This window comes from Oncorhynchus clarkii, chromosome 13 (genome assembly GCF_045791955.1).
Source record: "Oncorhynchus clarkii lewisi isolate Uvic-CL-2024 chromosome 13, UVic_Ocla_1.0, whole genome shotgun sequence".
Taxonomy (NCBI): domain Eukaryota; kingdom Metazoa; phylum Chordata; class Actinopteri; order Salmoniformes; family Salmonidae; genus Oncorhynchus; species Oncorhynchus clarkii.
In genome coordinates this window covers 16,083,373-16,097,865 of record NC_092159.1, presented here as the reverse complement: position 1 = coordinate 16,097,865, position 14,493 = coordinate 16,083,373, and the positions used below count along the sequence as shown (strand labels likewise).

Genomic DNA, 14,493 nt, shown 5'->3' with positions numbered 1-14,493 from the left:
TATTTTGTCGCAGGACAAATTTTGTCAATCCATGTCTCAATTGTCTCCAGGCTTAAAAATCCTTCTTTAACCTGTCTCCTCCCCTTCATCTACACTGCTTAACGTGGATTTAAGTAACATTAATAAGGGGGATCATAGCTTTCACCTGGATTCACCTGGTCAGTCTATGTCATGGAAAGAGCAGGTGTTCTTAATGTTTTTTATACTCAGTATATGTGATCGTGTACAAATATAAGTAATATTTGAAATGGTTATGTTTTAGTCAAATATTATATCTGTTTGGGCTTCTTGCGGTCAATTTGCAGTCTATTATTTGTAATTATGTTCTGGCCCCCTGACCATCCGATCAAGAAAAAATGGGCCAGCAGCTGAATCTAGTTGATGATCCCTGACCTAAACTGATTATGAAGTGGGAAACGTCCTCCTCCTTCCCTGCCCCCTGTCCCTCCTCCCTCTCTTTTTCTCTCTCATTTTTCTCTATCTCACCCCCTCTCTCCCTCTCCCTCTCATCCCTCCCTCCTCCTCGTGTTCCGTGGTGCAGCTAAGAACCGTAGCTGGAGAACCCTAGTGACGTCCCTGTGTGGCCTAGACTCAGCACAGGTCACACAAACATCTGCCTGCTGCTGTCGTGGGCCGGGCCTCTCTCTTCTCTCTCTCACCCGTCTCCACCATCCTCATTTCCTCTTTCGCCATAAAAGGGAACACAACATTCTTATCTCACTCTGAGAATGACATCGCTCGGAGCCCTGGAAACTCAAGTCTATACCCAGAGTCCAACATCTTTCTTTACTTTGCCTCCTGTTTCCCCAGTCAGATATCTTGTACTGTAGTGTAACAGGTTGTTGTACTGAACTGTACTGTAACAAAGACATGACTTGAATATTGAATAGCCTGCCATTGCATCGGCAAGTAATCTAAAGAGAAACTAGTTATGAATATGATGGCTAACCATATTCTATAAGATGAACAGGTGTTCCTGTACCTGTTTGTTTACTGAGTGTTAATTCATGGAGATTTTATTTTTGCTGCTCCTGTAGACACAGTATCAATGGTGACAGCAAAGATGCTTTACAGAAGCAACCTGCTTTTGACATCCCTAGGAGTGATGCCATGCACTATTCCTAGAACTCTTTAGCTAATTCTTAGAACAACAGCTCTATCTGCGGATCTCTCTAGCCTTGCCTAGGTTGCACCTCTGCTCAGGCAGTCCAAATCTTTTCTCGGACAGATACATAGCTATATATGCAGAGGAAATAGAACTATGACTGTTGTTATTCACTGGGCTGATTGCCTGAAAATAAGTAGCATTGTTCCACCATTTATATTATACATTGGAAGTGTGTGCAACATCTGTATAAATACGATTGAGTACAGTGCTACTTCACTGTACCAGAGTGCAGCGTTGTTTGTTCTGAGCTTAAATTAGAACGCAGTTACATTTCTATGGGGACAAATGTATCTACAAACATATGGCTCTGTCAACTGTTTGTCCATCTATGGCTACAAATGGTAGGCAGGGGGGCCGCGGGGGACATAAAGTGTATGTATGGTAAATGATTTAAAGAACTCCGAAAAAATGTATTTGTCTTGGATAGTTTTCAGCTCCCATATAGATTGTGCTGTATAAGGAGAATTTGGTTATGGACTAATACTCGTGTCAATAAATCATGACCTTTTTATGCCGTTTTTGGAGGTGAGGGACAAAGCCGGCGAGATTGATAGGCACTTATGGTTCATGCCCATGTAATCACCGAGTACTGTACTTGTGCATGGCAAAACCCTTCATCTCTCTTTACATCCTTCTAATCAACAGCGTGATCATCAACAACAACAATACCCTTGTCTGGAATGGTGTCCATTTCCTCTTCTACTGTAAGTAACCTTCTCCCAGTCAGAAATGTGGACACCTACCCTCATCACCACCTTCTCCGCATAACCCCAGTCAGACACTTTCTGTCAGAGATGAATTGAGGCTGAATGAGGCAGGCATCCTGGAGAACCAGAGGAGGGGAGTATGTCTTGGCTCGGACCTATCAGAAGAGCTTCTTTCTCGGCTACAGGCCGTGCCTGGACTGCTGCCTCGTCCTGACTTCTGCACTTATCCCCTCAGGGTTTTCCACCTCCTCTGTCCTCCATCCCCCCCCCCCCCCCCCCCCTCCCCCGCACCTCCCACTTTTCTTGGGTCATCCATAATGTCTACTGCCTGAGATGCAGTCTGTTACACTGTCATTAAAGGGCAATGAATAAACCGAGAAACAAACAAAGCGCAGTGAGAGGAGAGGTGGAGGGATGAGCAGGGCTCAGGGAGCGGAAAGTCTATACAGACTAAATAACTCCTAACTGTGGTGTGTGCTGGAGAACTGGCGCTTTGAAAATAGTCAGCGCGAGTACATCATGAAATATAACTTCACGGAATCAACACCCTAGGAATAAGATGACATTTCACAAAAGTGAACGATCCCTTTAAACACAAAAATTGTATGCTAATCTGTCGAAGGTGATGTCATTAACATCATATGAATGTATATTGATAATAACCAATACTGATCACCAAAACTCTCATAGCAAAGACTGATATATTATCTAATGATTTATGTTATGATAAAAAACACAGAGATGTCATCAGAGGGAGATGCTACAAGTAAATAGTGCAGAGTTATCCCCATAGAAACACCCCTTCTTGTTTGAACAATACCATTGCTGCTGGACCATATTTAGTCACTGGGGCCCAGGCCACCTGCACTAGACTTTTAAGCTGCCCAGATTCCATCCAGACCCCACAGTCCTTATATGGCACAGTGCATTGCGTCTCTGAATTTCTCTCTCTTTCTCTCTCTCCTTTCTCCTTCCTTACTACACACCAGCCTCCATGATCTTGATGTTGACCAGAGACCCAGCCAGCAGGTTTCCAACCCCTAGTCATCCCCCTCCATTTTGGTCCCTTGAACTGTCATCGTCGTTTTGCACACATACCAATGGCGATGTGCTGTTTGGCACCGGAGAGAGGCCCAGTCATGGCATCACAAAGCAAGGTGATTTATTGAGCCAATCAGGAGGTGTCCTTATATAGGACGTTCCATTGGACTAGAGATAGAGGAGCTGGAAAGAGGGGAATGCGATTTGTGTAACAATATGGGGGGACACAAACACGTGGGACGCATCCCCTTCCTCCCCCTTCCTCCCTCGTCCTCCAGTAGTGTGTATCAAGGGGAATCTCTCTCTCTCTTCCCCCTCCTCTAAAGTCCATCAAGATGGATTTTCTCCTCTGGTAACAGCTGGGCTGCCTTGTTGGGAGTGGGACTGGACCCTTGTATATACAATAGTACTGTATGTCAATGGGACTGGACCACAGAACCTCTGGGACGAAGTGCCATTAAACATCATCAGAAGTGTCATGGACATCAGCCAATGGAGATTAATTGCCCATATAATTTATTTTGACAGGCCTAAGTACCATCAAGTGAACAGAGACTGGAGAGACACAGACTGTATATATATCCATGGGATATACTGAGATTTCCATGATTTAGAATTCAAAATAGAGAAAAGGGAGCCAAGTTTGAGTTAAATTGATGTCATTTCCAAAGGTTCTGCGTGATATGATGTGTGCCGAGGGCTCTTGGTGTTGATGGAAGTGTGCCATTTGGAAAGAGACCGTGACAGTGTCAATCCTAAACATCATCCTTAAAAACAGACAAATGACACTGATAATCACTGTTTACTATAGATGTTGTTGCATCCTTGAGCTTCTCACAGTAGGTCCATAGGAGGGTCATATAGTCCTTGGATGACTCATCACCCACATATTCAACAGTTTCTATGAAGGTATAATATTAAATTATTACCATTAACTCACTGAAAGAAAATGAATATGAACAGAGACTGAAGTATACTATGCATACCACATTACTATAAAGTGTGTCCGCGTCAAATTAAATTACGCATGTGCGCGCAGCCAAATTGCAATTCGTTCTGCTTTTCAGAGTCAAGCACGCTGTGTACACGACAGTACCACTGAGTTTTCAAACAGTACCGTATTGGACGCGCTCTGCGGTAGAATTTGATGCTTTTATGCTGTCAGATCAGAGAGAGGAGGGTCTGCGCGTGCGACTCCACCCCCCGGGTTTAAATGGTAAAGCGAGGTAATTACCAGGGTAATTTGGACTGTTCGTCTTTGGAGTAGGCTACCCTGTCGACCGCAGGACGCTCCAAACCATAACTTTCCAAATCTCCCCTGCTGATTCGAATTCATCAAATTTGTAAGTCATTTATTTTTATGCAAGGCCATTGTTTTACTTTGAAACAAGTTGGAGAGAGTGAGAATGCACTTGTTGTTTTGCGCGCACTTTTATTACACACGTTTAGCGACATTGATTGTGACTCTTGAAACTGAAATTTTTGTTTATCATATGTATCCTATATTGTAATTCATGTGTTTAGGTTTCACACACTGCATGTATTACTGAGCAAAATGACCAGCAAATAGATATCGGATATCAATTGTCACTGTTGGTCTCTGTTAGAATTGCATGCTTTTGACAGCTGTTTTGCATGACTCTAAAGTAAATGCAGAACAAGCCAAATCACCCCAGAAGAAATGACTATCGGTGGGAGCCGATACAATGTAACTGCTGTGCTGACACCTGTCTGATGCAGTCGCATGATGCTGTGGTTAAAGAGTCTGTGACCTTTTTATGTTGGCCATCTTTATCAGCGAATTCTTCCCTTTTTATCAGTGCTGCACAACATTGCCTAACAATGCCTTTCTTTACCAAGTTTTCTATACACTAACCAGTAATGCTATCTATACAGTAGCCATGTTATTTATACTGTAACAACTTGGAATAACAGCTTGAATGAATTATTTACACAAGTAGTGCAATGCCATAGGTTATAGGAAGTAAGGGGAAGTTTACTTTGTATATCTGAAAGAAGAAACAGGCTGAACGTTAACCAGGGTGTTTCCTGTTCTCCTAATATGGTAGTTTTAAAGCTGTCTGTCTTGATGCCGAACTTTGCGGTGTGGTGGCTCAGGGTAGACTTGTCACTTGTGAGAGTCGTATCCTCTCCAGTTTGCAGTGACACAAACCAGCATCAAACTGGAAAATGTCTGAGTGAGCAGAAAGACATTGGAGTCGTCATCATAGTTGCTGAGGTTGACCCGATGTTGAAACACAACCTCGTAGTTTGCTGACAGGAGAAGTGGTTATCGTATGATTATGCTGCATGGGAGTTTGAGTAAAGCAAGCATGTGGTTTTCTATCTCAGTCTGAGGACTTTGTTACCTCGCAGCTATCTTGTCTCTGGTTGACTTTGGAGATTCATTTTGACGGCCTTTGTCGATCCACCACAGAGAGCCTGCAGCATCATCGAAATGATGTTTTCAACCGACTTTCATCCAAGTTTTTTTTGGTGAAATAAAGCACTGCTCTAAGGCACAAGTGAAAACAGCATGGTCAGAAGGTCTATCAGGAGAAAATAAAGGCAGATGCTTTTAGAGGTGGAGAACGGCCAAACTGCCTAATAAGAAGAGCGGTGTTTGGAGTAAGCAACACGTGAGACACCATAGCAGTAGAACCCCAGTCTGAAATGCATGGTACTCTGACTATCTCTGGGCAGGTAGTTACAACATTAACCTTTAATTGCGTTTAAATTACCTAACACAACTGTGAGTTCATAGGCTTCATTCTTCTTCAATGTTACAGGACCTGGCTTTTACATTTTTATTTGGATGTACTGGATTGGAGTGTTGTTTACTCGTCATCACATACCTCAGCATGCAAATCTATTTGAATCCGGTATCATTACACCCGGTTTTAACTGTCTGTATTTACATGTGGGGCTATTGCAGTTCATCAGGACTCAGAGCGCAGCAAATCAGCTGCCTGGCTACCCAAACTCCTTGCTCCTGCCAAACGCTACGATTTTTCTCTCCACAATGAGTCTGGATCCGAGTACTTCTCTGACGATTTCTAGAACACAAACACATTCTAACTGTTCTGATTGGTCCCAGAAACCTGACTGCTTTTAGACATCTTTTTAATTGACTTAGATCCTCTGATTGGTTAGAAATGATCTTATTGCTGATGACTTTGTTTTTTTCCCAACACACCTCACTTTGACATCACCACAAACAACTTCAATGATGTCAGTCTCAGACTGAAGTATGTAGCGAACGTAGAGCAGAGTTAGAGTCATCAGGCAAGAAAATCAGGGCCTTAGTGTTAGTTGACACAGAATACCAGCCGATATACCAGAGTAGTGAATGTGTTAGATACTGTGATAGTTTGGGAGAATTACCTTTATTAGGCCTAACTCTTATCCTGGCATAGCTGAGTGCAATCCATTTGAGTCGTCAAGGCTTGATGATACAGTGCTTAGTAACAGTACAGTAACTATTAGGAAATTCGTTTTTGCAATGAAGCCAGGAATCGGGGAAGGATAAAGCCTTTCACAGGCCCAGGGGTCACCATTCAGCCCCTGCAAATAGAAAGGTCAAGCGTTCTCCTGGGCAACCAGCCCATTCATACACAAATAATTTAAACAGTGGTTTATTTGGAACTTAGCAGGTCAGTGGATGTGTGTGCAAGACCACAGGAGGTTCCACTATTTAATTAAAATAGTTCCTGCTCAATCTCTATCATACTATTCTGTGATGAGTTGGACATTTGCCTCCTCTGTTTAAAGATCAGCAGTATCAAGGACTCAATCACTCCTTCAGGTTGCTGTACATTGCTGTAGTGTACTAGATACCAGGGTTAGATATGACAATCAATGAGTTCTTATCTGATGATGCATGAAGTGATTCATTATCTTCTGGCTTTGCTTCCTGGAAAGACCAACTTTGCTACTGAGAATTTCACCCTACTTTTACTGTACCCTCCCCTTCCTCCCCTCCTCCTGCTCCTCTCTTCTCTACTCTCTTTTCCTCTGCCCCTCGTTCTCCTGACAGTGTTGGCAAACAGAATCTTCTGAGACTCCTCTCCTCCACCTCATCCTCCCTCCTCATTTTCCCTCCCTATCATGCTCTTCAAGTACGGTCTTATAGTCTCTACCCAGGCTGGACTGCTTCCTATCAGCAAACTGCCACCCTGTCAGCCGCCTACTCAGACAGCTGTCCTCAGTGTATGCTGGCTGAGAACAAAGGTGAGCACGCGTTGACACAACAAGATGAAGAGCGAGACGGAGAGAAGGGGGTGAGGAACCACTGACCATGCGTTGACATGACAAGAAGGGAAGGAAGGGGCTGAAATGTTAAGGATTAGGGATGAGAGAGAAAGATAGATATAAAAAATAGTAGAGAGGTCTAAATGGTTTGAGAGGTGCAGAAAAGTTCAAGGGAATGATGACACTTGTCTTGCTGCATCTACAGTGACAGTACTGGAGGGGAGTGTCAGGAAAAGTCCACTTATCCTCAGTCAGTAAAGGAAATAGTTCATACTGGATCAGCTGTAATGTCTCCCCTTCATACACAACCTTGGACTACTGTGTTGTGTATTAGTATGGCCCCAGTTCATTCTGTGCTGTGCTCTACAACCATTGCAAATAAGGAACAGGATAGAGGACAATGTCCTTTTTCCTAAAAAAAAAAATTCACTCTGGCTAAGTGGTTATTTATGCTTTTGTGGGTAGTTTGGCTCTGGCTGGTCCCAGGGGGACGCAGTGACAATCTTTCCCAGGAGGACTTGTGACTTGTTCGCATAGTTCCCATTTCTAGTCCTAGAAAGAGCATGCCAGTCTGTATCTGTGACTGGGCTGGATAGGAATGATGGGTGCAGGGACTCCATGATGTAGTGCAATTTATTAGTCTGAATCTTATCAAGCAAGAGTAGATTGATTTACCAGCACAAAGGTCAACATTTATCATGAGTTATGTCTTATGTCTGCGTAGACTGATTGGAATTTAAAAGATCAAGTATGTCAGAATCCTTTAGATACTGTAGTACTATTGATCTGGATCCATTACAGTGGAGGCTGCTGAGGGGAGGACGGCTCATAGTCAGGCCCGGAATGGAGTCCATGCAATGGTGTCAACCACATGGAAATCACATGTTTGATACCATTCCATTGATTTCATTCCAGCTATTGTTATGAGCCGTCCTCCCCTCTGCAGCCTCCACTGACCCGTTGGTGTTTCTATTAGGGTGTTAAACACAGCAAGTTATTACCAAGATTCCAGTAATGCATTCATAACAGCACTGAATGATAAAATACTAGCTCTGAGTTTGCCATATAACTGTGCACCTGCCGTGGCTCCACTTCCTTCAGGTATGACTCAGAGCCCAGCAGCTAGCTAGCTAGCATCCCTCATTCCACTACACTACACTATACAGCCACAGAGGAATACAGCACAGTGGCGGGACCATGTGAAGCATGAACCATGAACATGAAACCCCCCCCCCCCCCCCCACCCAAACGAGCTCTCCCTCTCTGTCCGTGTTATCATTTTGGAGTAAACTCCAAATTGCGTGGACCAGCTGTAGACATACTCTTCCCTATAAGGGCTTTGTTTGGGAGTTGAACTTGCCTGGCTGTTTAGGTCCATCGAAAGGCCTGCTCCAGAGAAGCATGCCATATATGGGCATCACAGCACGGGACTGCAATGTAGCCGACGGTGCTGCACAGGAGAGAGGGAAAGAAAAAAATGGACTTTATTGTTGTTGAAGCATTTTTTTCTGATTAGGGTATGGGTAAACCCCTCACTTGTAAAAGTGTATAGTACCTACAGTACACGAGATGAGAAGATCGATGTAAGTCCTTATCGCATATGGTACAGTTACTTAGAACTCGTTTCCCAGAGTCTATCTTCATATCTAAACTAGGCACTGTAATGGTTGTAGTCTCCCTTGTGGCGTGTGTGTGTGTGTGTGTGTGTAGGAGGCTAAACCCGAAGGGTGGGGGGATTACTTTATTCTGGGAGTTTCTGGATGGATGAAGAAATGTTAACCCTTTGAGTGTCCATGCCTTCTGTGGATGTATGGCTGGCAGTGGTAGGAGAGTGTACATGTAGTGTCTGACTCATACACCATTTAGTTAATAACCCCTTGAGTATGTTTTGGAAGTGCTGGACTGAAAACAACAGAGTTTTCTGTGTGAGAAAGTATTTACAGACAGAATCATGCAATTTATGGAGCTATACCACTTCTTTTGATATTTTTGTAATGACTCAAACTCCTTAACCCCTGACCTTGTGGTTGCCGTGCACAACCCAGACCCATAACCCCCTTCTCTGAGTAAATGACTAGCCAAACCATAAACACATAAACCAAACCAAGTCAATCCAACCCAGTCTTTTAACATTTGAAAATGTCTTCCCCCCCCCCATCTCTATCTCCATCTCTATCCCCATCTCCAGCTGGCCCCCCCAAAAGACAGAAGATCTTAGAAGATCCAAGATCCTCCACCGACCACCAAGATGGCTAATAAAAAACAGATGACTGAGGACGAGAAGTTCCTCTTCCTGGACAAGGACTTCATCAACAGTCCCATGGCCCAGGCCGACTGGTCAGCCAAGAAGCTGGTGTGGATCCCCTCGGAGAAGAATGGCTTCGAGGCGGCGAGCGTCAAGGAGGAGCACGGGGACGAGTGTCTGGTAGAGCTGGCCGACAACGGGAAGAAGGTGACGGTGAATAAGGATGATATCCAGAAGATGAACCCTCCCAAGTTCAGTAAGGTGGAGGACATGGCCGAGCTCACCTGCCTGAACGAGGCGTCGGTGCTGCACAACATCCGGGAGAGGTACTTCTCCGGGCTCATCTATGTGAGTTGGACTCTCTACTTTCACACAGATACACACAGTCATACTTGTACAGTACACACTCTACACAACCTGAGGTAAATGAATTCTGTCCCACTGGGACAGACGTCAATTCAATGTCCATTCCACTTTGGTTCAACTTAATTTCCTTGAAACAACGTTGATTCAACCAGTGTGTGGCCAGTGGGATAGGCCCATCTACATGAGAATATATGGTCGTAGAAGCACACAGACCAATAAATACTCACAATAATACTCAGTCTTCACAACCTTAGAGGTCCTTGCTACCAGCAAAAAGGACTGTGATACACATGTAATTTCAAACACAGCAATTGAATAAGTGTAGAATAATCATGTTGGCTTATTTTCAATAATAAATGGCGTGGTTCGAGCCCTAAATGCTGATTGACTGACAGCCGTGGTATATTGGCCATATACCACAACCCCCAGAGGTGCCTTATTGCTTAATAATAACTCTGCTCATCCTTGTTTTCTCTCTGCAGACATACTCTGGCCTGTTCTGTGTAGTGGTGAACCCATACAAGATGCTGCCCATCTACTCTGAGAAAATCATTGAGATGTACAAAGGGAAGAAACGCCACGAAGTTCCCCCTCACATCTACTCCATCACTGACAATGCCTACAGAAACATGATGCAAGGTGGGTTCATCGTTCATAGTTACACCTCTTCCTGTTACTCTAGGTTCTTTGCCTGGGAAGGCAGGGTTGGCGTCGATTCAATTCAGTCCATCAATTGACTGAAATGAAGTGTTTGGAATTTCAGTTTACCTGCGGAATTGACTGAAATGAATGACATTTGATTTGATCAGATCCCAACCCTGCTTGAGGGCCATGGTATCTCACCACAGCCATTCTTCCTATCTAGCTAGCTACTATCTTGGGAGAATTAAAAGTGGTTTGTATAATATCAGCTGCTACAAAACAGTGATTGCAACAGTCTTGTCAGCTGTCTTTAGGTCAACAAACCAACAAAACAACATTTTCAATAACTCAAAGATAGCTAGCTCTTCAATACTCTTCAAAAGGTACAAGATTTTATAAACTCAGCAGCAACTGAACTGCAGTACAGAATACTGCAGAGATATATTTAAGCAATAAGGCCCGAGGAGTGGTGTTAAAATGGCCAATATATCACAAACCCTGAGGTGCCTTATTGCTATTATAAACTGGTTACCAACATAATTAGAGCACTAAAAATACATGTTTTGTCATACCTGTGGTATATGGTCTGATATACCACGGCTGTAAGCCAATCAGCATTCAGGGCTCGACCCAACCAGTTTATAATGCACATGGGCCATATACCACAAACACCTTGCTTAAATATACTATAGGCTTACAAGTTCTATCAATGCCATGTATGGTCAAAAACCTCTCTTTCTGAAGTATGTGGGCTGTGAAACTGCATAAGAACAATGTGAAAACTGTTTACTTCAATGAAAGTTAATGAACAGAAGCAGAAAAAGCCTTTTAGTAGCTCATTCAAAGATAAATCTGGACACGAGGTGACGATGGGCTAACTCTGCTTACAGTAAATGCCAGTGAAGGGCTCTTGGCTAGCCCCTACAGTGCTAAGACTGAGAGAGAACAAGAGGCTAATATCCTGATGTGGACAACTCAGTGTTTCCCACAAGGCTTTGTTATGTGGTGTCAGGGGTCATGCGGACCTAGTTGACCCCAAGGATTTTATAAGAATTCTGGGGGATTTTCAGAGGAGCCTACTGACATCTGGCTTTAGAGAGATGGAGGACAGGAAGTCGGAAGACCGTTCCTGTTCGAATCTTCAATAAAATGTGCTCTCCATTTAGCCTTTTCTGTCTGTTGCTTTAGGATTAAAGCTATGGACGTTTAAGTTGCTAACTTCTGACAAGATTTCTGTCCATTTAAATGACTCATTTTGGCCCAAAAGCAAAAGTTCCCAGAGACAAACATTTCTGTATTTACCCCCTTGATTCAAGCACTTGTATAATTTATTGTAAATTCTAATCAGATTGTAGATATCAGCCGCTTTTTATGTTTTAAATTCTACATTTGACATTTTAGCTATAAGTAAAAGTTAACCGTTTATTTAAATGATCATCACTTTTGTGACCGTACATGTCAATTATGCGGCGATAAGTGACACTAAACCACAAGGCCCTTGTGAGAACGTGTTGTAATCACATTTCTACGACTGTCTTTTTTACAGCCAGTCACCAGTGTTGCTTATCATGCATCAACAAAACTTAGATCTGACTCACTCAAACAAATCAATAACCACACAAAGCAGAAGCAGACACGGCTGTTGTTCTTCTGCTAAGTTTGTTGGCATACCACGTTCCTTACCAAGTCACTACTACAGCATGGTTACACTTCATTTTTTACGCCACTGAGCCAAGCTGAGCCAAAACGTAGCGCACTGGCCTGCTTACTCATTTACGGTAGTTGTGAAAAGAACGTGACACAAATGTATCTGAGTCAGCACAGTATGGGTCAGGTTGGCACGATAGTCTAAAAAGAGTATTCGTGAACATAACATTGCAGTCAAAGAGCAGATAGTCACCTCATTGGGAAAAAACAACACCATCTCTCCTTTTAGACTTCATTTTGACAATTTTCTGACCAATGGGGTCCTCCCAGAACATGACCTTGGAAGCACATTGTAAATGATGTAAGAACCAACCCTCTCCATTGTTCAAAGTGCTGCAGCATGATGAGAGAAGTTAGAATAAGCCTTGTGATGCTGGCCAAGCAGAAACACAAAGACCTCACTCCTACTCGAGCTCAAGTTCCCTATTATGTTGAACCCGGTTTAAGTACTGGATACATTTCTAGTCATACATCACAAAGAGGAGAGCAAACACACTGACTTGATTATCCTCTCTTTTTATCAGTCACTCTTCAAACCCCATGTTTATATCATTTGGATTTAGATCTTAGATGGACTTTCTTACACGCATAAGTCACAGGTTAAGCCTGTGTGTGTGTGTGTGTGTGCATTATCTTTGAATTTACACACACACACACAAACGGATTCCCGTAGAATCTGCCTGCTGTTCTGTGGGTTCTTGTCAGATAGCATTTGACATTCCAGCTTAGTCAGAATTAACACGTTAGTGTGTGTGTGTGTGTGTGTGCATGCAGCTCCTAGGGGGATCTGTGAGGTGAACAGGAAACAAGGCAGGTTGAGGTTAAACAAAACCACAACAAGAATGTTAAGCCCTCATTGGATACATCTATGAATTGAGCCACTGACACGTTCATAACTACCTTGGAGTAGAATAACAAATAGTTCATCAATGTTTTTACCAGTGATTTTTATTTGATTTTACTATGTTTGATCTACGTTGGTCTATGATTGTTACTCGATTTGATCTGTTTTGAGAAATGTGGAGTAATTTAAACAGCATTTTAGTGTGTCTAGCTGTAAAGATCTTTTAAAATGCTAGATGTGTAGGCGTGCTTATATGAAGAGTTTCTTTCCAAAACGCTATATATCCATTTTCAGAAATGTTGGATGCTTTTATTGCTTAAAGAACTTATGAAAAGAGATGAGTTTTTTTCACTGTCTAATCATGGCATGGGGTTGTTCAATGAGACATTTCATTTCAGAGAGAAAAATAATCATGTTTTTTGCAGAACTGTATTTATCTGCCTCAGTCTCAGAGAAATACATAGTACTTTTACATAGTAGGTTTTACAAAGCCAAATGAAACAAAACTACATTTTTATTTTATTTTTTTAAACTGTACAAATTATACATCTGTGACATCAATATCTAAAAATGAATCAATACAGTAATATGAGTATGTAAAACATTTACATTTAACATTTTAGTCATTTAGCAGATGCTCTTATCCAGAACATCTTGGGTGACCACGTATCACAGTCAAATATACAGGATGCGAACATGCCATTCCAGCTAGACAATGAAAAAACACTGAGTATACCAAATATTAGGAACACCTTGGATTCACCTGATCAGTCTGTCATGGAAAGAGCAGCTGTTCAGTGTATATATACACTCAGTGTATAGAGTTTTGCAAAAAAAACAAACACATTTGAATACACACCTAAAATTTCCTGCCATTCTACTCATTTTGTCATAGGGTGTAGAGAAATGTTTTTAATATGATATCTGACTGAGAGGGACTAACAAAATCAATAGGGGCCCTCCGGTCGGTAATACGACCATGATAACTACAAGTTTAGATAGTCAGCCCATGTCAGCAATATTTTTAAGGGGGGTTAAGTTAGTCTAGGCTGCTGTCAATGACTGACATAACAAGAAAAAAATAATGCAGATGCGCAACATCATTTCGAAATTGCACCTTGTGTGTTCTACTATTCTAACTCCCAACAGTAAGTTAAGACCCCGACTCAACTTATTTTGTATTAATCAGCGGGCCAACAAAAGCTGCCCATCCCTGGTGTAGTGGATGACTCATACTTTCTGTTGATATGCTGTATGTGTAGGAATCTACCAGCTTAATTGCATGTACACACAGGAAATGTCAGTGTGTACATCCTACAGCTATGGGGTGTGTGCATCTAGGGTCGTGAGGAAACATTATGATGATGGACGGTCAATAGCTCGCTGTCTACTCTGTCGCTATGTTTAGATTGGAGTGTTGGGAGAATTTATTGTTAACAGACTGATAGGATTTCCCACGACAGAATAGAGTAGATGACTAATGGTACGGTCCAAACAAACCCTTTAGGGGGGTGTCGCCCTG

The 14,493-nt window shown here is 42.6% G+C and overlaps 1 protein-coding gene across 4 annotated transcripts in view; it reads left to right on the top strand.

The window, feature by feature from the left end:
* The first annotated feature begins 4,036 nt into the window (after nt 1-4,036).
* LOC139424497 (myosin-11-like) overlaps nt 4,037-14,493 on the top strand; it is a 44,028-nt gene continuing 33,571 nt past the window's right edge. For all 4 annotated transcript variants that reach the window (XM_071176406.1, XM_071176409.1, XM_071176405.1 and 1 more), the window contains exons 1-3: nt 4,037-4,259; nt 9,356-9,760; nt 10,261-10,417. In XM_071176406.1, the coding sequence (XP_071032507.1) occupies nt 9,416-9,760; nt 10,261-10,417 (502 nt within the window). In that variant the 5' untranslated portion in view covers nt 4,037-4,259; nt 9,356-9,415. The remainder of the gene's footprint in view (nt 4,260-9,355; nt 9,761-10,260; nt 10,418-14,493) is intronic.